The sequence below is a fragment of the Cyprinodon tularosa genome, unplaced genomic scaffold (assembly GCF_016077235.1).
Source record: "Cyprinodon tularosa strain WSP-4 unplaced genomic scaffold, ASM1607723v1 ctg129, whole genome shotgun sequence".
NCBI lineage: Eukaryota > Metazoa > Chordata > Actinopteri > Cyprinodontiformes > Cyprinodontidae > Cyprinodon > Cyprinodon tularosa.
Window position 1 is genome coordinate 424,513 of NW_024038103.1, and position 25,578 is coordinate 450,090.

A 25,578-nucleotide genomic window follows, 5' to 3' on the forward strand; every position below is an offset into this window, starting at 1 on the left:
AATACTAAAAGAAATGATACAGTTAATTTCAGAGTATATTCAAGTTGAACTGCAATGGCATTTCACCATGAATGGTTCATTATCCAAACTGCATCACAAAAGTCACTGATGCATCACAGTTTTATTATCGTTATTTTGTTAGCTTCACACCAATTATTACAGCTCAGATCATACAGATCATATAAACAAAATTGTTTATGCAAACCAAATAGTTTATTTTTTCAGCAGTGTAACCAGTGAAGCAGGCTATGCACTCAGGCTAAAGATCTTTGTTGCATCTGTCCCTCATTTGCATCCTGCACTGCATGAAAAGTGAGATTTTCGTCCCCGTAAACCCCCGTAAACTCCCGCAGATCTGCCTGATTTTCGTCAGTTTCCGACAATTTGCAACCCGTGCTTGTCCGCGTTTGTCGTGCCACAAATTGTCGGAAACGGACTCTGACGTATGTGGAGAGCGATCAGCTGTACTAATGGCCCTAATTAGCATATGAATGCAGCAAACCCGCGCGGCTGGCCAGGTCTGGCTTGAATAACCTTCTCAGTATTGGCTGAAACCACTATTCTCAAACAAGTGAAATCGCTCGTGATTGGCAGCAAAACCACACGTGGCCACGCCAGGCTTTAATTTTCTTACTGAGTATTGGACGGACCCACTTCCTTTTAAACAAGTAAAGTCGCTCGTGATTGGTTGGCATATATATATATATTTACATATATATTTATTCATATATATATTTATTCATTCATATATATATATATATATATATATATATATATTCATATATTTATTCATTCATATATTTATTCATTCATATGCTGTGTATTTATGTTATCCTACACTACTACACAATTATTATGCTACCATCAAGGACATGAATGAATTTATACAGGAATTGAAGATTTGCCAGGAAGCTGTTTATGCAAAGAAAGAGCTTTATTAAAACACACCCAACTATATACAACGCGTATCCAAACACATGGGTATCTAAAAATTACAACTCCGTGAATGGTCCGTTTGCTTCCTCGGGGTTGGAGGTAACAGGCAGCATTCCCTCCGAGGCAGGTCCGATGTGCAGACGCCTACTGTGCGTGGCCCTGTACTTCGGCATCGCTTCTAACCGGGACTGCAGCTTAACACAGAGTTCAGTGAGATCCGGCCTACGAAATGGCGGCGACCGTACAATCCATCCAGAGACACCGCCGACGACGCCATCTTCTTCGTCGGACATGAGGTCGACGGTGGCGGACTTACAGAGTTCCACTTCCTCATCTGATAGCACACTCTGCCTCGCCTTCAGCAGCTGAAAAAAAAACAATGAATCAGCGCACTGCATATGGACACAACACATCTATCAATGCACCTGAAAAATAGTCACCAAATAAAGTCTTACTCTCTTTCTTCTGGCCCGACTCCGAGCAGATAGCCTGGCGGCCTCCGCACGCAGCGTGCTGGCTAGCAGCGTGTATCTGAAGCTCCTGCATACCGTCTCATAATACGTCTTACAGGCAGCTGGAAAACAATTAAATGAGAGTGGTATGAATAAAAAAAAAAATCAAACGCAAGTCACAGTAACAAGGAAGGAGAAAACATTAAAACAAGTCACTTACACACAATGTCGTCTTTATCAACATCGTGCAAATCCGAGCAAATAGGAGGTCACCGCCTCATTGTGAGGCGACTGTAGTCTGTGAAAAAAAAAAAAAGTACAGCTATGGTCGGTATCCATCCGTATCCATGTCCTTTTACCGCATATTCTTTAAACCTTACCCCTGCTCCGGTTCATAGCGCCTGCAATTAGTGTCCGAGTTGTTAAGACGGCATATTGCTTCCTGTGAATCACAAAAAATACACTTTAATAAAGCTTTAGGCTAGGCTGCTTTTAGCTTACCTAGCTAGGCTAGGTTGTCTTTAGCTTGCCTAGCTAAGCTAGGCTGCTTTTAGCATAGCTACCAGTAATCGAACATATATTTACCGCTAGCGTGGCGTTGTTCACCCGTCTTCTCTTCCTCGAGTTCGTATATCCTGCAAAGTTGCTCGACTGCAGAGCCGCCATCTTGTCCTCTATGGACTACAACCTGGAGCGCATCGAATTCTCCAGCTGAGTGAGGCGTTCATTCATGTCGGCAGTATGTTGGGCAAGCTGACGAGACAGTCCGCTGATAGCAATCAGCAGTTTCTTCTCGTCAGTCTGCGGGCTGGCCGAAAGTTGTGGACTAAGAGCAGTTGGAGGCGAGTTGAACGCGAGACGTCGTGCAGCCATTGTTCACGTAACAACAAAATACAAACACGGTAAATGGAGATGAAGTTCTTCTAAGTGTAGTAACACAAACATGTCTGCTAATATGCTGGTCTCGCGAGAAGTCGTAGTGCACAAAAGCTCACACGTGATTGGACGATGGGGCCGAAGGATCATCAGGCTCCTCCAATCACATACGACGTCATTGTTATACGGAAGGACTCGCGAGAAGAGCTCGCGTCGCTCCATTCTGGAAGGTGGCGGTAATGCACCTATAAATTGTTTGCAATTGCAATTGTTTGTCTCCATAAGATTGAATTTGAGCAGGTGGACATTAGAGATAATAAATGCAACAACAAGTTTTTGAATCAATATTCTATAAATAATATGTACCCAGGAAGAACAAAAAGCACAGCTCTCTAACAAAATTTTAAGAAATCTATGATAGTCAAAATTAGGACAAATTATTTGAAATTCCCAATTCCTCCTAAATATAAAGAATTACAATTTAAAATAATAAATAACATATATCCTTCAAATGAGTTTTTAAGAGAGAGATTTAAGTTTAATGTTGAGAATTGTGGCTTTTGTACAACTCAATTGGAAACAACTAAACATCTTTTTTATGAATGTAAAGAAGTATTAAACTTATGGGATCAACTTCGAACCTTTCTGTCTTCTAAAACAATAAATTTAGATTTTATTTCCTGGCAAAACATTCAATTCGGTTTATCCATTAAAGAAAAAAAATTTGGAATTTTTAATCAATATTCTAATAATTGTAACAAAGTATTATATCCATAAATGTCGCTATGCAAAATGCTCCCTCTCAATCTCTGCTCTCAAAAATGAACTTTCCCTTTTCAAAAGATGTCTGAGAAAGATGCAGAATTTAAATGCAATTAAATTGTTTGAGTTAATTGAAGAATTTCAGTTGGTAGTCCCCACTGATTAATTTACTTTAAACCCTATTATTATTTTATTTATTTTTATTTATTTTATTTTATACTTTGTTCCAGCCTGTGCATTTAATTTTATTTTTCAAAAGCAGGAGTTGTGATATTTCTTCTTGTATTGAAATATTTGTTATTGACTTGTTGTTTGAGATTGTTATTGTTTTCTTATATATTCAATAACAAAAAAAAAAAAAGTGGAAATCTAAAAAAAGAAATTAACCATTACAGCCAACTGATTCTGATTAAAACTAATTTTTGAAGTAAATTATTTTGTGTATTTTCTTTTACATAACATTTGCATACACAGTAATCTAGCGTACTTTAATTAAATAAATCAATTCAAGCTAAAATGTAAGAGTCTATAATTAGGCTATACTGGGCCTGATCTATTTCTACCATCTATTTGGAGGATATTTATTGCCACACTTTGGGCCACTTAAAACCAATTTAGCATGCTGACCTATGACCTTATGACCACAGTGTACCAATCTTCTGATGGCTACTTCCAACAGGATAATGCGCCATGTTATAAAGTGAATCATCTCAGAATCATTTCTTGAAACTTTTCCACTTAAGTAATTGTGAATTGAGCATATTGACAGACAACATTTTATTTTTTATCTTAAATGCAAATTAAAAAAAAAAAAATTACTGCTCTAAATGTATTGCTCTGTCAGCTAAAGATCTGTTTTGGTCTCTATACTTTAATTAAATAAATCAATTCAAGCTAAAATGTAAGAGGCTATCGGTCTTTGACAGTGTGCGTCACTTCCGCAAAAGCGCAATGCATTTAGGGTAGTTAGCGCCATTTCTGTGGTGAAGAGACAGCAGCAACTAACAACAGAAAACTAACAGAGAGTAGAGGTGTTCTAGTTGCTTCCGTTGGAAATAATGGGACACTGGTGCTGCCTCAAAGGATGCAACAGTAATTCTAAACAGAAAACAGCAGATGGGGCCTTACGGTTTTTCGTATTCCCCACTTGGAAAAAAAAATACGGACCGCAGACAGAGGACTTAACAAAGAGGCGTCGGGCTGCATGGGTCGCTGCTGTAAGAAGGAAAGACATCACGTTTCATAAAATATCTCCTCATGCTCGTGTTTGCTCTCGGCATTTTCAAAAAGGTAAGTCCTTATAAATATACACTAATAGAAATCAACACGCTGAAATGGTTTGCTTATAAAGTTGCAGGAGTTCATGTAAACCTACTGAAACATGCTGTGGAAGAGAAGCGGAAAGTGATGTTTGTTTTGTTTATTTCTTTTTTAGACCGCTAAAATTTAATAAATAATGCATTCTCTGTATATAATCATTTACACAATCTGCAATACCATTTTTTTTTTAAATGAATAAATACACTATATTGCCAAAAGTATTTGCTCACCCATCCAAATTATTGGAATCAGGTGTTCCAATCACTTCCATGGCCACAGGTGTATAAATTCAAGCACCTAGGCATGCAGACTGTTTTTACAAACATTTGTGAAAGAATGGGTCGCTCTCAGGAGCTCAGTGAATTCCAGCGTGGAACTGTGATAGGATGCCACCTGTGCAACAAATCCAGTCGTGAAATTTCCTCGCTCCTAAATATTCCACAGTCAACTGTCAGCTGTATTATAAGAAAATGGAAGTGTTTGGGAACGACAGCAACTCAGCCACGAAGTGGTAGGCCACGTAAACTGACGGAGCGGGGTCAGCGGATGCTGACGCGCATAGTGCGAAGAGGTCGCCAACTTTCTGCAGAGTCAATCACTACAGACCTCCAAACTTCATGTGGCCTTCAGATTAGCTCAAGAACAGTGCGCAGAGAGCTTCATGGAATGGGTTTCCATGGGCGAGCAGCTGCATCCAAGCCATACATCACCAAGTGCAATGCAAAGCGTCGGATGCGGTGGTGTAAAGCACGCCGCCACTGGACTCTAGAGCAGTGGAGACGCGTTCTCTGGAGTGACGAATCGCGCTTCTCCATCTGGCAATCTGATGGACGGGTCTGGGTTTGGCGGTTGCCAGGAGAACGGTACTTGTCTGACTGCATTGTGCCAAGTGTAAAGTTTGGTGGAGGGGGGATTATGGTGTGGGGTTGTTTTTCAGGAGCTGGGCTTGGCCCCTTAGTTCCAGTGAAAGGAACTCTGAATGCTTCAGCATACCAAGACATTTTGGACAATTCCATGCTCCCAACAACTTTGTGGGAACAGTTTGGAGCTGGCCCCTTCCTCTTCCAACATGACTGTGCACCAGTGCACAAAGCAAGGTCCATAAAGACATGGATGACAGAGTCTGGTGTGGATGAACTTGACTGGCCTGCACAGAGTCCTGACCTCAACCCGATAGAACACCTTTGGGATGAATTAGAGCGGAGACTGAGAGCCAGGCCTTCTCGTCCAACATCAGTGTGCGACCTCACAAATGCGCTTCTGGAAGAATGGTCAAAAATTCCCATAAACACACTCCTAAACCTTGTGGACAGCCTTCCCAGAAGAGTTGAAGCTGTTCTAGCTGCAAAGGGTGGACCGACGTCATATTGAACCCTATGGATTAGGAACGGGATGTCACTTAAGCTCATATGTGAGTCAAGGCAGGTGAGCAAATACTTTTGGCAATATAGTGTATATGTAAATACACTGTACATATAAAAACACTGTACATACCCACTCGTCAGCCAACTCACTGTATTTATTTATCCTGTGCAATCTACTTAAGTATATTATAATCCTTTGTTCGTCTGTAAGCTTTTCAGTTTATTTATTTACCTCTGGCCTTACTAGTCCGATGTACTTGTGCTGTTTCGGTATAGCAAATTTCCCCACTGTGGGACACATAAGGTTATCTTAATTTATTACACATCTAATCTAATGGGCTCTGTTATTTAGGTGCTTTATATAGTGTTTTGAATAGATGTGTAAAACACTCAACCTTTCATCTACTTTGCAGGTCAACCCGCATATGAGATGATGAAGACTGACCCAGACTGGGCTCCATCCCTGCATCTGGGCCACACTGACATCAAACCAACAGACACAGACCGCTCTTTAAGACGTGGTTATCGGGAACAGCTGAAAAAGAATGCCCTGCAAGCAACTGAAACGGGGCTCCATCGGGCTGATGAAATCCTTGAGCAACAGGATGAAGTAACACATGAGGCGACAGAGAACCCTAACCAGCAACAGACTGACACGCAGAAGGCTGCTGAAAACGTTGGCCGGCCAAACACCAAGGATGACACAGAAGGTGGTCGTCAGGAAGGACAGACAGAATGTAACCTGTGTGTGCTCAGGTGTGCAGAGATGAACCGTCTTTTGGAAGAAAACAGAGAGCTGCGGCGTGAACTTGATGAGCTGCGGATCTCTGATTGCTTCTTTGGAGACACTAATGAAAAAGTCCAGTACTATACGGGTCTACCAAACTTGGTGACCTTTATGGCTTTGTTTAATTTTATGCTGCCTCTCATGTCTGCTCAAAATAAAATTCTCAGTCCATTTCAAATGCTTCTGTTAACCTTCATGCGTCTGAGATTGGATCTGCCCTCACAACACCTTGCTTATCTCTTCTGTGTTTCACCAAAGACAGTGTACAGAACATTCAATGAAATGGTGTCATTTTTATATGCAAATCTAAAGCGTGCAATTGTGTGGCCAGATAGAGACACCTTGCACAAAATTATGCCTCATCCGTTTGTGGAAGCCTTTGGACATAGAGTCACAGTGATTAGTGACTGTTTTGAAATTTTCACAGAGAAACCAGCTAATAAATGAATGCCAGATCAAGTACTGTTTCAACTTTCTTCTTCATTTTTTATTCTTCTTTTCACACAAATAGAATTTTGCTTTTTTTAAAGTTACTTTTGAAAAATAACAGCAAAACAAATATAAGTTTCACCATCACTTCAAATATTAACAATGTTTCTGAAGTTGTAAAAATGTGTGTACAATAAAGAGTGGAGTTTGAAATTTGAAACAAGCGTTGTTATTATCTTTTCAATCAAGCAGAGAAGTTATGAAAATGCAATACAAAATCTCAAATACATAAATAATGCAGAACAGTGCAAAGCTTCAAATGTTTTACTTTGTCTTCCTCCCTCGTATATAGCAGATTGCTCTTTAGATTAAATTAGAAGATTTTCATTTTCCCTGGACTTGTTTTCACTGTGGTCTTCCGTAGAGATATGACCTAACAGGTGATATCTGTGAAGAAGACTGCAGATCCCAGTGAAAACAGGCCTGGGTAAAGTGAACAGCAAATACAGTGTGCAACTTATCAATGTGCAAAAATTCGGACAAGTTTTTCCGTTCAGTCTGATGAGCAGCACAAACTACTCTAATAACTGCAGCGATCTGTGCAACTGCCCACAACATCTGCCTTGTCACTGTAATAATAATATATAATATCGTTCCCTAGCAGCTTTAGAAAGTTTGTCTGGGTAGGGTATCCGTTCAGTTTTCTTGTTCTTTTCCATTTAACTGATAATCCTCGCTGCTGGCTTGCAGCGCTCTCCTCTTGTTTTCTGCTGTTTTGTTTTTCTTCCGCTCACCACAAAAATGGCGCTAGGGGGCGTGTCAGTCACGTGGCTGACAAAGACCGATACCTGATCTCTTTGTATCAGAGATTTTCTTACCCAGGGTTGCAGGGGGGGTAAAACCCCCCCTGCAACCCTGGTTTGCATTTGTATAGCTCACAGCATGTTCATTTACATGTTAAAGCCTCCCCTAGAATTCCATGGGGGGGAGGCATGGGGGGAACACTGCCTAAGAAATTCCACGTCAATTTCTGACAATTTACGGGAGTTTACGGCAAGGCCTGCAAATTGCCGTAAACTGCCGCTAACCTGAAGTTCCACGACAATCTACAGTGCCGTATATTGACGAAAATCCCACTTTTCATGCAGTGCTGGCCTCATCATCACCCTTTGATGGATGTCACTTCCATTTCTGCACTTTCATGTCTCCTTGATCTAAAATAAGATCCGTAAGGACTGTCAAGTTGTTAGAATAGAGTGGTCTTAAAATGCTGTCATTTATTGATTTGAAAGGAAACATCACAAAAGTGTCAGGTCTGTTAAACATAATATTTTAATATTCAAATGTCTTGTTAATGTCATTACAATAAAGATGTGAGTGCTGGATAACTGTCCATTTTTGAGTAGCACTTTTTTTGTCTGGAAATGTTTAATAAATATGAACTTGAACATTAGAGAAAAAGGGTGCTCCTTCAATATTTTTGCTAAAATCTGATTAAAAAAAAAAAACAATTCATCCAACCATCTATCTACTCCTACTTATTCCATCAGAGTCGTGTTGGGGCGGGTGCCTATCTCCGGCAGTCTATGGGTGATAGGTGTGGTTGACCCTGAACAGGTTGCCACTCTATCGTAAGGCATAAGACAGGCCTCTTCTCTTGCTGTTTTTAAGTCCCTTCTTAAGACTTATCTTTTTTCCTTGGCTTTTGGCACAATTTGAGAGGTTTTACTTTGTTTTATTCTTTTTGTTTACTAATATGTATTTTACACTCGTTTTTTCTCTATTTTATAATTTTATTGTATTTTATGATTGTGTTCAGCACTTTGGTCCTGTCCGGTGTATAAAGTGCTTAATAAATAAAGTTGGTATGGTATGGTATGGCAACATAGAAACAAACAAAGACAGGCAACCATGCGCACAAACACACCCACAACTAAGGACAGTTTAGAGAAGCAAATTCCCTTAGCAATCATTTTTCTGGAGTACCTGGAAAGACCCCACACATGCATCGGGAGACCCCGGGACAGGAATCCAACTCAGAACCTTCTTGCTGCCAGGCCACAGTGCTTCAACCTGCACCACTGTGCAGCCCTATGTGAATTTAATATTCAGTTCTTTATTAAGTAATCTTCTGTGTCGAATCTTAACTGATTTTAAATTAGTATTGAAGTACAAACAGATGGACTTAAAATTCTGTTCTACTAAATGCTTTACTGATTTGTCACAGCTCCTCTATTAGCCATCCAGTCATGCACAGATCGGATGCCAGACATTTGTTTTTTTTTTTTTTTAAGATTTACTGTAATGAATGGTATAGGAAAAACAAATACTCTGTTTAGCTTCCCCTCTGGTCCACCAACAGCACAGCTGGGGGCCGAACAGAAACCTAAATATAAACATAACTGTACCTAACAAGCTTTACTCCAGAAACAAATAAAAGAAGCTTAATAGTTTTTTAAACATTTTGTTTTGTTTTGTTTTTTGGTATTACAGATTGTTGTAATATTGTAAAATTGAGGCCTATCTTGACAGCTTTAATCTGTTTTTGCAAGATTTTCCTAAGAAGCATAACAATTTTGGTATCCTGGGCAGGTAAAGAAAAATATTAGCTAAATAATATAGACTTCAAAAAAGATGTCTGCAGTCATCCTGTCTTAGGAGGGATAATAATGTAAATGATTATGGATGTAACTGTCGCTTTGAATAGTTATAAAATTCTAAAGAGAAAGGTTCTGCTTTAACAAACACATAATATAATATATTTATATTGTGATGCAGAGAACGTAGGGAAGAGTTAACTAAAGGGAAATATTTTTATCTTTCTTACCTTTGTTAAAGTGTATTTAAGGTTGTTTGGTTTATCCTAAGACACATGCATTTACAAAGGCTTCAGGAAAATAATCTGCTTTTGTCTCAGAAACAAAAGAAGAAAGCATATTTTTAATAAATTTTTGCTTCTCACAGTTTAGTAAAAAGTGATTTTTTTTTTTTATTATTATTATTAATCTGACTACAGTGGAGTACTGTTGCATCTCTCCAACCCTTTCAGTTTAAAAACTGCCACACCTGGCCGGATCTCCTCCAAGCAGTCCAGAACTGGGTTACTATAAGCTAGTTTTTCTTTTCCCTTAGGCGAAGGCAACTCATCCTGTATTCTAACAGGCATTATGTGTGGTGAGATCTGCTCTTCATCCCCCTCATCTTCATTCTGTACTGCTTTACAAGTAAAACTGCAACAAATAGTGGCCTTGGTGATCAAGCGGTCAAGGGGTTTGAGAGAATGCATCCACTTAGGTAGGAAGTCCCAAGTCCGGAGTTTAGTAGGCAGATGCTGAGGGCTGTGGGCCTGCGCCATATTTACAGCAGCAATGAAGATAGTGACACCCAGAAAAGGACCCCCGACTCCAGCCATCACCCTCCAGCCGGCCAGCGAGAGGGCCAGCACCAGGGAAGGAAGCAGCAGGAAACAGAGGAGGAGGTACAATACGGCAAACCAGCGGTATTTGGCGGTGCGCTCACCCAGAACATAAGCCATCCTTATTGGCAGACGCATGAATGGAATAGGATACCACAGCAGGATGCCAAAAACATTGAAGAAGAGATGGCAGAGAGCAATCTAGGGCCAAAAAAGGGTAAACAGTTGAAACCAGGACTATTTATTGCCTCTTTGCTATAAAAACTTCCTATCATATAAATTATTATATCTAATAAAACAGAAGCGAACCTGTATGGAAGCTGCTAGTTTGTTTCCAGGACTGGCCAGAGCTGCCAGTAAAGCTGTGGCTGTGGTGCCGATGTTAGAGCCCAATGTTAGAGGGTAGGCCCGCTCCAGACTGATGATACCAATTCCTAGCAGATAAGAAAACAAGCTTTATGAAGGAAGCCAGTGATGGCTCTCTTCTCTTCATTTGCAGTTTCCTTTCCATTATATAATTCTACAATGTGGTAACACACAGACTGGGAGCTGGGAGCTAGAGCTGAAATCCAATATGCAGGACAAGCAGAAATCTATTTTCGCATTTTGCCTTTTCATTTTAAGCCCTGCTAATTACCTCTCTTAGAAGTGGGGATTATTCTGATCTCATATTTATCACTGTGTTGCAGGCCGATGACTCAGTAATCGTTGATTTTATATGCTTTCTTTAGTCGTCCACAGAAGTTGCCTGTCAAAAAGTGTTCTTAAGAATTTCAAAAGACTGTCAGTGAAGGCAAACCAGACGTATGTCTTTATTTAACTACAAATCCATCATAAAAAGAAAAAAAAAAACAAAAAAAAACAAAACAGTTATTTCTTCCTCAAAAGGAAAATTCATTGCTTTTTCAGTAAATGTCCTTTTAGAGGTCATGGTCTAAAATGTATATTTGATCAAAGAAAGTTATGTGCTTTTGGGGGGGGGGGGGGGGACGGGTTCCAATCAGCCTCATAAGGGAAATCCACACTGAGAGGGAGATGTTTTGGGTTTTGTATGGATTTGTTTGGAGTGTTGTTTAGCTTCAATTTGTTCAAGTTAAATGTAAATGTTTTTTTGTTTTTGTTTTGTTTTGTTTTTTTCCTCTAGAGGTTTAATTTAGTTAATTGCTTCCTAAACAGAAAATGTAAATGTTGTCAAAGTTTCCACCTTAGAGATGGTACAGGCTGATACGTTAGAAAGCTGGGTTGTTTAAATGTGGGTGTGTCTTTTTTTTCAGGGTGTGCTTTTGCTGTAGTAGAAGAGAGTGGGACCCTTGCCTCTCTGCTTTTAAATGCAGGAAGTTTATTTATTTATTTATTTATTTTTTGCAAATATATATATAAAAACAGAGCTCTACAATTTTTGGATCCTGTCTGATGTTTTTTTTTTCTCTTTTGGTGCATTTTCTGTGCCTCACTGGCTATTTGAAGTCCACAAGGTTTCTGCCTCCGTCTGCAAAACTTACAAGTAGGAAAAAAAAAAAAAAAAAATATATATATATATATATATATATATATATATATATATATATATATATATATATATATATATATATATATATATATATATATATATATATATATATATATATATATTTTTTTTTTTTTTTTTTTTAAGAAATAATTTCGAGATGAATGTAAAAATTATCTAATAATTTTGTCTCTGATCCAAATCAGCACAGTCGCAACTTTCACATTTTAAATGAAAACAGCTTCCTATAGATGTGGATTTGCTGAAGTTTTGGGGTCCAGATGGGAGGAATCTGTAAGCAATTAACAAGCTGTAATAACTTATGGGCTTACTGGACAAGTACATTTAAAAGAAAAAAGAAAAAACAAACAGGATATATCAGATCATACATTTACCCAACAAAAAACATGTTTAGCTGTAGGTTACAAAATGATTGCCCATCTGAATGGCACATTATTTAAAACTAGATGATATAAGCACCAGTTATTTGAGGTTGTTGTCACTGAGTCTGTTTCTCAGATCTTTAGAAACAGAAAAGGAAATCTAAATAAAGCCTTTCCTAAGTGACTTTCCATGTCATTTTTATTGCATCCCATGGGATATTGCCTCATCCCTTATCTTCTGCTGCAAATTCATTTTCAATGTTTCCATTAAATTGTAAAACTTCTGTGTTTTATTTGGGGATTTTGGAATTGTTGCAGGTGCGCTGAAGATATAAGTTTACAATTAACATATTGTTTGTTTTCTGCTGTGTTTTTTTAAAGAGGTATATAATTATTATGATTTAAATGAAGTTATTACTTTATTTGTGAATTTATTAATTTCAATGACACATTAAGCAATATATTTATTTTCAAATGAGGAACTTATTTTTTAAGGTGTTTAAAATACAAACAAAACAGATAAACAAGACAGAAGTAACAGTACAAGAAAACACATAAATAAACAAATTACCACCCAATCAATCACACTATATATTAAAACAAACAGAGCTCTCCATAAAGAACTAGCAAATTATTATAACAGCTATTATAGAAAAAAAGAGTTCAAAACTGTTTAACATATTTTAAAGAGGTGTAGCAAGGGACTACTTAAACACATAGAGGTTAGAGAGTGAAGAAAGGAAAAAGACATTCTAATCAGTAGATGCTTTATATTTAAACTAAGAATATTCTATTTTCTTATCGAATTTTGCGTGTCCAAAACATTTTGAGGAGCTACTGTAAATTGCATCAGTTATTGTTTTAAATAGTCAGGAAAACAAAAATGTCTAATAATCTTAAATATATATAATAACCATTGAAATTGTCATCTGAAGGATGCCGTGAGCCAGGACAACATGGTGGTAAACAGTGGAATCTGGAGGGCCTTTAAAGAATAAACCTACACAGACTGTTATATACATAACAACTGTGGATGGAGATTAGTAGATGTGATTTTATTTTATTTTTATTAATTTTTTTTGCAATTGGTCAAAAATTCGTAGCAATATTTGCATTATTATCCATTTTTTTTCTTACTGAGAAAGTAAAGCAATTAAGTGATTGATAAAAAAAGTTTAAAGCGATATTAATTTAATTTGTAACTAAATGTAGAACTATACAAGAGGTGAAGCAAAGCCAGATCTAGCCAGAGGCCTAAATATTAAAGTTAAACTGGTACAATTGTTAGAGAAGATTAAGCTCACAGTCATACATTAGGTTTTTTCCCCATATAATATTACATTTTAATTTTGTGACACAAATAAGCAATTCGCTTGTTTGTAACAAAATCCCATTGAAAGGTGCACTGAATGTTAATAATACTTTTTAAACAAAAGATATTTCATTTATAAACACGTCACTTGTCCTTCTGTTGCCTGCTTGGAAATGTAGGCGGCAGAGAAAATTAACTGAGATGTATCATTTTAATTAGTTTCTATCATTTAATTTTGCAGTATGTTAAAATTTTTAAATCAGAGGAACTGAGACTTTTTCCTTTTCTTGTAATTTCAGTTCCACATATTTCAAAAATACATATAAAAAATTTAATTTTAGCTATATTTATGTGGAATAAAGACATGTTACTCACCTACTAGTGGAGTCATTGTTGAGGTGAAAACGGAGCTACTCTGGACAACAAATGTAACAACTGCACCTACAAACATGGCAATATAACCTGCCAGCCAACCAAATGGATGTGGGAGGTCTGTTGGAGAACAAGTAACAGAGAGAAATTACAGAAAATGATCAGCAGTGAAACCAAGGTGTAATGGAACAACCTGATATACCTTGAATCCTAAAAAAAAGCCTTATAGTCTTTTTTTACCCCAAGTTTACTCACCTGAATTGAAATATAATCATACAATGACCTGGAGAGTTGACTCACCTGTGTTAATAACTTTATGGATGACCTTTGCCACTTGGCCTTGAAGAAGCGAGTTAAGCAGTTTGACCAAAAGCAGCAAACACGTGCAGAGAGCAGCCAGGGAGGCAGCCAGGAGGATGAGGCCTACTGTGAGATCTGACAGCTCTGTAGATGCAAACAAATGTCGGCCTACAAAGAGCCGGATGCCAGTAATATTAGAATTTTTTCTACCGGTGGGTTTTAACTTTAATTTTAAAGAAAACTAAATATTTAATAGAAACACTACAAACTCACACTTGACATGTGTTGACAGTGATTCAGAACCAAGTTCACAGTTTATAACGCTTCTATTGGCAGCAGACTAAAGAAAGAAAGATGGAGGGTTTCATAAAAGGTATCTTTATACTTCAGAATGTGTTTTTGTGCAGTGAACCGGCTATTACCAACGCGGTGTCAGTCAGGCACCACTCTTTCACCAAGCTCCGGTTCCTCAAACCCTCATTTCCCAATGCGATCTCTGTGATCACACATTTATCCAGCTGAGGGTGAAAGTAGACATTTTTTCAGCACGTTTTTTTTTTTTTGGCTGTTAAATTCAAGGATTTTAGATTATCTTCTACTTTTTACCAGTCACTTTGAGTTCATTTTGCTGCCAGTTAAAACATTGATGTGTTCGCCAGGTATGAAATAAAACATCTTATTCAATTAACAGCTTTCCTCTTTGCATGTGCAGCGCTGAGTTCCACAATTTGAAACTGTATGTTAAGCTAAACTAAGATCCAACATTATCCAATCTTAACAATATATTTCTTATTTATATATGGGTTATATAACATACTGCAAATGCTTTTACGATCATACATTTTTGCTTTAGGAAAGTCAGTATCTCCTCATTGACCTACATTGACCTAATTTGTCAATTGAGCTACAAAATTATATTATCAAACATTTTCTTACAGTACTGTCGTCACACACCACTTTCAATCCATCCATCCATCCATCCATCCATCCATCCATCCATCCATCCATCCATCCATCCATCCATCCATCCAATTAATTTTTAGTTTTTTATTATTATAGTATATATTAGCAGAAAAAGGAAAAAGCTTCTAAAGATTAGATTAATAATCATCTGCTGATTTCAATCAAGACTTTTTTTCTTTATTTAAACTGCCCCCAAATGAAGGACATCCTTAAACTAGCATGTGCCCTTTTTAATATCTAATCCCCTATGCACAAAACATTTTGTGTAATAAACGGCGACAGGGCAGCAGCAGCGTGAGTGTTTTATAAATCAGGATATTTGCACAAGAAAAAAAAAGATCAACTGCTGGTTTTTACCTGAATAATGAGTTTTGTAAGTGGCTCAGTGATGATCTTAAGGAGCTCAGGTGCTTCCTCCTCAGCCTGCAGTTTAAAGACGCTGACCAGCTGTTGGGACAGACGTGTGATGATGCCACTCATCACCTCCAGAGGCAACAGCACCAGCACCGAAAGCCAGTTGAAGCAGTCGTGGACCGTTGCTCCAGCAAAAGCCCTGTGGGTCGCAGTCATTAGCTCTGCTCAGTAAGGTCACTCAGCATCAGGCTTATCATCTACTTTGACTAATTACATGTTAATCTGATTTCTACTGGTGCACTTTTCTCAATGTAGGTGATATAATAACCTTTTTTTTTTTTTTTTTACTCTGTGAACTTGTTTATTATCAAATGTTGGTAAAAGAAAATGACAATTTAATCATTAGGATGAAATTATATGCCATCTGTTCAGTCTGTTATCATTTCAGGACAGATATTTGTTGGTGGGGAATTAGACTGGATGCATGCCATTATTGTCACTTTTATACTGAAACAGAGCTTATGAAGCAGCCAACAGCTGCCAGTGCTCTCTCTCTCTCCGCCTGCTCTCCAACTCTGCTTTCATCAATGCACTTTATTTCCTTCTATATTATCATGCCCTGTCCATTTCAGTTTCTCCTTCCCTGCTCCCATATGTCATCCATTCTTTGACTCACTATATTCGTTCACTCACCGTTGAAATTCATTTCTCTCCGCGGCCTGCATCATGGCCACTATGGTGTTTGTGACTGAGGTTCCAATATTGGAGCCCATGATAACTGGAACTGCCAACTTCACCTCCAACACTGCAAGGAGAGAGAGAGAGAATAGGATTTTATATTTCGTCTCCAAGTCATTATAACGCACTGTGCAAATACAAAAGGAGATGGTTTGCAGTTAAATGTCTAAGCTTAAGTTGAATAGCAGTGAATGGCAGGAATAATTTGGGTACATGACCTAGTCTTCTCTAAATGCAACATGAGTTATTTAATGGTGACGAGATGGATGTAATTTCGGCTTTAGAGGTTCTGTTGCAGGAAGAGAGGTTAATGTGGAGTGGCTCTTTAATGGTGAGAACATAGAGGACACATCATGGAGACAAACATCCACACAAAGTGCCAACTTCTGATGTCATTGATTTTACAGACTGATTGTAGAGCCTGAGCTGATAAAAATTTCTTACAAGGAAAAGCTTCCGGATTCTTGCATTGATTGAGGTCTGGGCTTTAACTAGGCTATTCTAATACATGGACATTCATGAATGTAACTTTTATTAGATTTGTTCTTTTATTTTCTCATATTTTTATTGTCATTAATACTTCTCTGGAGGATCAAGTTACAATTATTTTCCTCCGGTGAATGACACTTAAAATCCCTTTTTGCAGCCCTGTAATAGTTTACTTCCAGTATGGTCCTTTATTTAGCCCCATCTGTCTTTCTATGATTGCTGATGGCTTCCCTATCTCAAGTAGTCGTATAACTAAATATGGCTCTTCCACTGGCATATTTTATGGTGGGGAGGGTATGTTTTTGGTCAGTTGTAAGCAATGAAAAATCAGTTGGTCTGAATAAAGAAAATCATCAACCAGTAAAGGTCCGGAGACAGTTTAAATTATAACCCATTACTTAAAACAGAATTTAACACTGAAATAAAATGAGGTTTTTATGCATCCATTTTATACATTGAATTTTGAATAAAAAAAAAAAAAATAGAAAATTTTCCCTTTTTAAAATCTAAATTGTTTTTGAAGTAGAGAACAACAATCATTAAACTTGGTACATAAACAATTTCCTGATTTACACATTTTATAATTTACATATTCTTTTTAAAAAAGCTCCTTTTTTATTCTCTGCAATGAATGAAGTTTAATGAGGGGTGAAATATAAATTGCATCTTTGCTTTACTCATCAAACAAAATATTTCTATCAAAATCTGTATCTAATGGGGAAGAAAGTAAGTGCACCCTATACCTGAATACAGGGACATCCAACTCAAGTCTTCAAAGCTTTGAATGTGTCCTTGTTACAACAGAGTTGACCTGAAAGGTTTTCTAATCATTTGATGTGGGTGTGTTGACCCAGGGGGAAATTTAAAATGTAGGACATTTGAGACTCGAGTTAGAATAGAACAGCCCTGATAGCACCTGTGATTACATTTAAAGGGGTTTGGAGACTTTCTGTAGTGTTTTGGTCTTCTTGCAGGGTGGTAATGCTTGGACACCCAGCCCTGGATATCTGGGCATTTATTTAAAATGCTTCCAACACCTTTCTAAACAGTGACTGATTTAAAGTTCTTTAGATACCTCTTTAAACCCCTGCCAGACTCAATCTCCTATAATATTCTTTCTAAAGGCCTTAGACAGCTATTTCAGTCTTACAAGGGAATTCACTCTAACTTCAAAATAGAGAAAAACACCATGGTAAATATCAATGATTATGTCTACATATGTAAACAAAACAGCACTTAAATACATTTATTTGCTGCTGCCAGGATCTGCTGTTAGACTGTTCCTCATATGTTTGTTGTTACTGTTTGTTTGTTTTTAGCAGAGATTAATTGCACAGTTTTTTGTCAGTTTGTTTTTTTCTAAATGCAGTTCCCGCTTTTGCCACCACACTTATCATAATGTGAACCTAAGTGAATAAACACCTGTTGTTTCAGTACATAAACACAGTCACTGCTCACTCTTCTACATTTCCAATAATTTTCAACATAGACAACAGTAAATTGCAAATTAATAATATTTTCTTAACTATAGAGCAAATAATGTTGTTGTTATCTATAAGGTTGTGGTATATTAAACTTTGAAGAGTACATAAAGTACGTTTGGATGTTTGTGTGAGGTTATATGGGCCAGTTAATGTCTTTAATTAGATATCAAGATAGGAAAAGCATCAGATTAATGCCTAATTACAGCGCTGCATGTATTTTCATATCAAAAGGATTAAATATGCCTCCTTGGTCACACATATTAATTTGATCTAATGTGTGCATATAGTATTGGCAAAATTAGCTACATTAATTTAGATTCCATTAGCTTTTTTAATAGAATTTAATCATAAAACTTAATGCTGTGGAGTCAGTTTTCAATGTTCTATTATGTGAAACGTGCAAAGATAGTTCATGAGTCTCAGGGTTATTTTGCTGCCTAAATATTGGTCCACATATTGTGTTATCTATGCATGCAAATGAATTGCCTGGAGATATTTACACAATGCAGTAAAAATGCAAACTACATTTGAGGCTGGTTATATTTCTTTGTTCTTTTCATTTCAAAATGATATTTACAATTTTTAACCATTTCATATTCCAGCACTCTTCACACTCGTTTTTATGCGCCTACTCACATCCTGAGGCCACCAGACTGACAACAATGGAGGTGGAGGTAGATGAGCTCTGAACCAAGACGGTAACAAGGATCCCCACCACCAGCCCTGCCACAGGGTTGGAAAGCACGGCATTGTCTCGGAAAATGTCTCCTGCCACTTTACCTGGGCAAAAGTCCCACCCACACACATGGGGGAAAATACAAAAGACAAACAGAACAAACAAAAGAAATAAGTTGTGACAAATGTCCCATCAGGAGCAGAATTGAGCAACACTCAGACTGCTTGTTTCCTCTCATTCAAGAAGGTCACCAGATGAAGCTTGGCAGTAAATGATACGGTAGGACTGTGAATGGCCCCTATCTGAGTCACTCCTTTGTGACACATTAGCTAGCTGAGTCACAGGCAGCCCACAATGAGGGTTATACTTACCCCCTGCCAACTGGAAGGCAGAGCTCAGCGTGTCCAAAGAGCAAATGAAGAAGTAGAGGAGGATGAAAAGGAGAGGGATCTTTGACAGCTTGATAAGGAGCTGCTTGATCTTGCCTGGACTGCCAGCTGTAGCGTGCTGAGAACTTTCTGCAGGGAGATGTTGAGAGTTGCAGTCGGGCATAAACAGATCCACACTGACCTATTTTCCTATTTTATATACATAGATAAAAGCATACAGTCGTTAAACCCATTTTTCCTGTGATATTCACGTTTAGCTCTTGCATGAGAACAAAGCCTCCAAACGTACTACATATGCAGTCTAACACCTGCTGTGTGACTTGAGACCCAGATAATCCTGTTGAAATTTTGCATAATTCTTAAGAATGCATCGTATCGACCAGAAATCCATTTCTAGGGAAATAAAATTGGCTGCCAAACCAAAAGATGAAAGTGCCATTCACCTCTGTCAGGGGTGTTTATTGACAGAACAGTGAACAGGCGACTGGGATGTTCACCCTCAGAGCTGCCTGTCAGGTCAATGGTGGATCCAATGCCGGACTCCCTGTCCTCCTCCAGTTTCAGCTTGCATTCCACCGGCATTTTTAAGCCTGAGAAAGCAAGAGGTAAACATTTAGATTTTTTCTGGAGAGATTTTGAAGCTTTTCAACATAAAAAACATTGCATCTGATAAGCATTCACAGCACCATTTTTTTTCCACATCTAGTGACCTTACAGCCTTTATTCCAAATAATATCAAACTAAGATCTGTCCTCATAATCCAGTAAAAAATATTTCATTATAATAATGTTGAAAAATGTATTTTTCAAATGCTGTAGATTTATTTAAAAAAAAAGACATTTAAAAAATCGTTGGTACCCCTCGTTTAATGAAAGCATAACCCATAATGGTCACAGAAATGACTGGAATGTGACAAAACGCAATAATAAATACAAATTCTATCAAAATGAAAAGAATGAAAGCCAGACATTGCTTTTTCAACCATACTTCAACAGAAAGATTTTAAAAAATATATATACTAAACAGCAATTCTTTCTGGCTCACCATCATCCACTAATATTTTTAATTTGTTTATATTATCCTTGAAAATAAACAACACTGGCCTTCTGGTCCATTATACATGTATGTAAGCTCTTGGATAAAACTATAGCGGTTGAACTTTGCTACTGTCATTTAGAAATCTGCTCTGTCCACAGCGCTCTGAAGCCGAGGACAGAAAAGTCATGTGGGGCTCTGGCTGCTGTGTAAAGATGCTCGAGTAATTCAAATCACAGGATGAAACCACTGTAGAGGAGAAAGATGAGACTAAATGTGTTTATCAGTCACCTGCAGTAGCAAAAGAAGCAAGTGGAGACCAACTTGTCTCGTTCATGAGCCTCATCTCTCACAGAGCCACTGAGAGCGGCAGCAGATAAGCAATTACAAAAGAACAAAAGCAACCCACTTTGTTTCTAAGTGGCACCTATCTTTGATTTGGGGTCAGACTGAGCGCCACACCTCTAAGCAAATGAAAAGATTTTTGAAATCAGTGGGAAGCCGTCGCTATCAGTGTAACTTGTCTTCCATTTGTTCTTTCTCAAAGACACCCTTCACCCCTCAAAGAGCATTGACTGCCTTTAAAGAATTTCCTATTTTAAGCTCAAAGAGCCTACTTGTTCCCTTTTCCACATTTCAGATATTTTAGAGCCTTCAAGGCAGTAAGAATGTGTCCTTTATAAGCAAAGAGGATGGAAGTAATTACAGCAGGCAAAATCACAGTAATTAAAGTCACTGCATCATTAGCATTGTATGCCACATCTTCCAGTACTTTCTAATGGGTGTAGGGATCTTGTTGGCATATGTGCATGCATATATATAAATATATATATATATATATATATATATATATATATATATATATATATATATATATATATATATATATATATATATATATATATATATATATATATATATATATATATATATATATATTTATATATATATATATATATATATATATATATATATATATATATGAGCACAGGAAACAGCTTCAACAGAAAGTTTTTGATCATATTTTGTGTTAAATGTTCACTTAACGCCCTTCAGTTCAATCTTTCCAGACAAAAATACAAAAACTTCCAACTGAAACTATCAGAAGCTTTCTCTGCATCTAAACTTTGCTTTTTCTTTAATAGTTTGTACTTTTTTCATCACATGAAGGGTTCTTCTTATGTTGCTTTGGGTTTGTCATCAGTCTATAAAGCCGGACTGATCCTCATCTATTAAATTTGATAGAAAACTTTGAAATCTATTGGAGAGAATGGTGATGTTTTTCTTATAATCACAATTTAATATTGATATTGGTCTATAATTTCACAATTGTCTTTATTTGTACCTTCTTTAGGTATAATGATAATGATAACCACTTCTTTATGGAGGGTGTTTTCCATTTGGTTAAATGATGCCAACAGCATCAGGTTTAGTTTTTTTTATAGGTCTTATACTATTCTAAAGAAAATCCATCAATGGTTTTATAAGCTTTCATTCCTTTCTTTTAGTTTTTAATGTTTCTTTCTGAAATGTGTCCACATAGTAATACATTTTATGACTTTCCTATATAAGGAAGATCTATTGAGTTTAATAATTTTGGTGTCTGCTGATCCAGGTTAAGAGTACAAATTTGTACCTTTTCAATCTCTTCTTATTTGTATACAAGACATCTAATTTCATTATTTGTATCAATGTTTTTTTATTTCTTAATTGTCTTGCAGAGGATTGGTTTGCTCTTCGTACACCTTTATTGTTTTAAGAATTAGATTTTCTTTTCGACTTCTATTGTTTATGTGTTGTCAATCTTAATTCTAACTTTCCTTATTTTACCCAAAGTATTGACATCATTTATTCTTTTATTTAGTTGTTTCAAAGTTCCTGGTTCGTTTATGGTTTCTTGATATTCTCTAAGTTTTTATTTTTTAATTGTATGAAGCAAAATAAATTAATGTATCACTGAGTACAGCTTCTATAGTTTACAATATAGTTGGATCTATCTCTCCCATTTTTCTTTTTTATATATATATATCTTTTTTATATCTTTTTATATTTTTATTTCTTTTATTTTTTCCAATAGTTCTTGGTTATTTAAAATTCCCAAATTCAGCTTCCAAGTTGTATTCTTGGTCTTTTTGGTTAGATTTTTTTAAAGTGTTGATAACAATGATCAGAAAGGTCAGCTGGTCTTATCTTACATTCTAGGATTCTAAATTGTCAACTTTCACAAAAAATAATCTATCCATGTATACAATGAATGTGGGTCAGAATAGAATGTATAATCTATCGTTAGTGTAATATGACTCTTTTCAGACATCTATTACCCATAATTCCTTCAAGGATGTATCTACTGTATGTAGCAGGTTATGTGTGTTTTACTACTTTTTACTATACAGGTGGAATCCAAGAAGGGATTTAGAACAATATTCAAGTCTCCTCCACAAATCACAATTTTCCGTCTATTTCCTGTGAAATTTTATCAAATGTCAATTTATAAAAATATTTTTCTGTCTCTGTGGTATAATATATATTAAATAATGTAACCAAATATTCTTCCCCCTACCCTGTAACATCACATATCTAGCTTCTTCGTCTTTTATTTGTCTTAAACATCCAGACTTAGTTTTACTGGTAATTAAAATTACATCTCCTCTTTTGACGCCCATTTTAATTGAATTAAAAAAGGTGTTCCTAAATCCCATATATTTCAAGTTTTGATGTTCTACATCTGAAAGATGTGTTTCTTTCATATAAATAAATTCTGCCTTTTTCTTTTTTCAACATATTATCTGCCTAATTTCTTTAAATCAGAGTATCAACCCATTGATATTGATAGATATGATTTTTAACTCATTAAGTGGCATCTGAAACAAGACATTTGATTTCTTTTGTCACCTGAACACTAACAATACATCAAACAATATGAACTATAATAAAACAAAAACATCTGTGAATATTTAACTGGTCAGTCCAGGGACCTTGTCTTGGTCCCAGAACCCCGTTGGAAGGGGAAGTGGTAAAACCTCCTGGGAAAGGAGGGCACCTTTCTAGGGTTGGGATAAGACTCTGAGATAAGTCCTCCCTTCATTCTATCCAAGTGTAATATATATTTTGTCTCTGGCCAGCTGAATTATTTTCCAAACAATCGATTACTTATTAAAGCAGGTGGACAACAGCTTTGCAACAAACACATGTGGTTAATATGAATAAAAATACAACATGTGATGTTTTGCTGCTCAAATTGTCAATCAAAACAGTGTAGAATGAAAAATAAAGAAGTCTAGACAAAGAAGTAAGTTAAGATAAATATCACCCAGGCAGCAGAAATAGAGCTTATTTGTTCATTGAAAGACAAATATTCCTGCAGTCTTATTCTGTTTCAGATCTTGAAACAAATATTAATATCACTCAACCAAAACTTGAGTAAAATAAATCTACAGTGCTCAAATTATTGATTCTTTTATTCAGAGAAAAAGGGGAATTCTAACTAAATTAATCTGGCTCTTTGGGAAAACAGCATTTATCATACTGCTAACTTCATTATCCCAGTAATTGGGATTTACCCCATTTTTGCTGGTTTGGTTTAATTTCACTGAACCTTGTCCCAGTGTCCAGTGGCGTCGGATGCAGGAGTTTGCCCTTGGGCAAGACACTTGACCCGCATTGCCTACTGATGGTGGTCAGAGTTGACGTCAGTATGCGGCAGCCTTGCTTTTGTCAGCGAGACCCAAGGCAGCTGTGGCTAAAATGTAACTCACCACCATCAGTGGGTGAATAGAGTTAAGCTTTTTGTCAAGTTATTTGACTTGAAAAAGCGCTTTATAAGTACATGTCATTTACCATTTGCCTGACCTACAGAATAAATAAGTTAAGCAACTGTCTGCCATCATAAAGTAAACCACATCAAGAAGTGATTTATTGAAAGAATCTCAATATAACATGAGAAACAAATGGAAAAGACATTTATCTTTTCATGCTCACAAAGCATTTTTCCAGGCTTTAAATTGTTGACTATTCTAGGAAATAATATAGGAATTCAGAACCATATCTGAAAAGTGCAATTTCCTGAAGTCAGGAAATACCATAAATAATATTATATATTATAATAATATAAAAGAGTTCCAGGCCTTAAACCACTAATAAAAAGAAACACAGAATTTGGTCTTAAATTTGCAACAAACCTTTCAGAGGTTTATGTCCTGTTACAACAGCAAAAAAGAAACATAAAAAACAGTATGAAATAGCAAAGAAAAACAAAATTGGGAAAGTATAATATATTCAGTCAAAGTTGTGGTGGTAGCACCATGGTCCTTGTAAGTGATTGTCCATGGAGACCTTGAAGAGCCACACATCCTGCCCTGCACCAAACAATCCCAAAGAAAAATGTCTGGCCATTACTAAATGACCCTGAGCTCAAAAAACTTTTTACCATGCAGTCCACTCACTTTGATTTTTTTGTGTTTTGTTTGTCTGTTTATGACTTATTTCTGAGTCATCTAGCTGATGTTTGAGCAAAAATCTCATCTTGATGCTGCCTCATTAGGTTGGATAAAAAAAAAAAAGAAACTTAAATCTAAGAAGAAATTTCTTCTTTGTGATGAATAACTGATCAGTATTTTTAATGTCTGATGTCATAAGAGGTCATTAGGAAGGATACACATTTCCCCTCAGGGTCAGACTGGATTGTAAAGCAATTTTTTGTGTTTTTTTAAGTGAACTGATCAATTGAAATCCTCAATCACATCTTCTCAGAATATTTGTCTCATATTAAAATTTGCCTGATATTTGAAATGTTTAACTGTAGAGAAACCAAGCAAAAGATTAATAGATACTGTATGCAAAGTAAAAATTAATTAATATGAAAATCAGTTCAATGGAAAGATTATGTGCATTAATGTTTGTCTCTTACCTGCTGAGCTCTCTAAGGCAAAGCATCGATCTGAGGAGGAAATCATCTTTAAATATGCTCTAAGACCTGAAAGTGTTGAGAGGAGCACTTGTTCCTTTAAGGATTAACTCGAGGCATCACTGTTAATCAATACCACAAAGAGATAAGTTAATGATGCATCAGTTAAAAAGACATGTAATGATTGAAGGTCTCAGAAGTTCCCTTTCTTTACTTGATTGGTTCCCAGGTAGGAGATCTTAAGATGAAACTGCCTTTTTTGATCTGATCCAACACTAAAACAAATCTGACACCTGCTGGTGAATATGGGGGAATATTGTAGCCTCTTTTGG

At 36.6% G+C, this 25,578-nt stretch overlaps 1 protein-coding gene across 1 annotated transcript; it reads right to left on the bottom strand.

Annotated features, from left to right (window-relative positions):
- Positions 1–9,805: 9,805 nt before the first annotated feature.
- On the bottom strand, positions 9,806–25,302 carry LOC119777898 (sodium-dependent phosphate transport protein 2A-like). Its single transcript, XM_038276901.1, has 12 exons — positions 25,250–25,302; positions 19,752–19,898; positions 19,291–19,437; positions 18,880–19,023; positions 16,226–16,337; positions 15,536–15,731; positions 14,638–14,733; positions 14,489–14,555; positions 14,216–14,383; positions 13,919–14,035; positions 10,651–10,775; positions 9,806–10,542 (listed from the first exon to the last, which is right to left on the bottom strand). Exons 1-12 carry the CDS (start codon positions 25,293–25,295, stop codon positions 9,937–9,939), a joined length of 1,971 nt encoding a protein of 656 aa, XP_038132829.1. The 5' UTR covers positions 25,296–25,302; the 3' UTR covers positions 9,806–9,936.
- Between the last annotated feature and the right edge of the window lie 276 nt (positions 25,303–25,578).

What these genes read in the sequence shown, in the direction of transcription:
- LOC119777898 (XM_038276901.1), bottom strand. Translation starts at nt 25,295, where the DNA reads ATGATTTCCTCCTCAGATCGATGCTTTGCCTTAGAGAGCTCAGCAG. An exon ending in GCCTGACTGACACCGCGTTG is followed by an intron (nt 14,556 to 14,637) that starts GTAATAGCCGGT and finishes TTCTTTCTTTAG; the next exon opens with TCTGCTGCCAATAGAAGCGT. An exon ending in ACTGTCAACACATGTCAAGT is followed by an intron (nt 14,384 to 14,488) that starts GTGAGTTTGTAG and finishes GGCTCTTTGTAG; the next exon opens with GCCGACATTTGTTTGCATCT.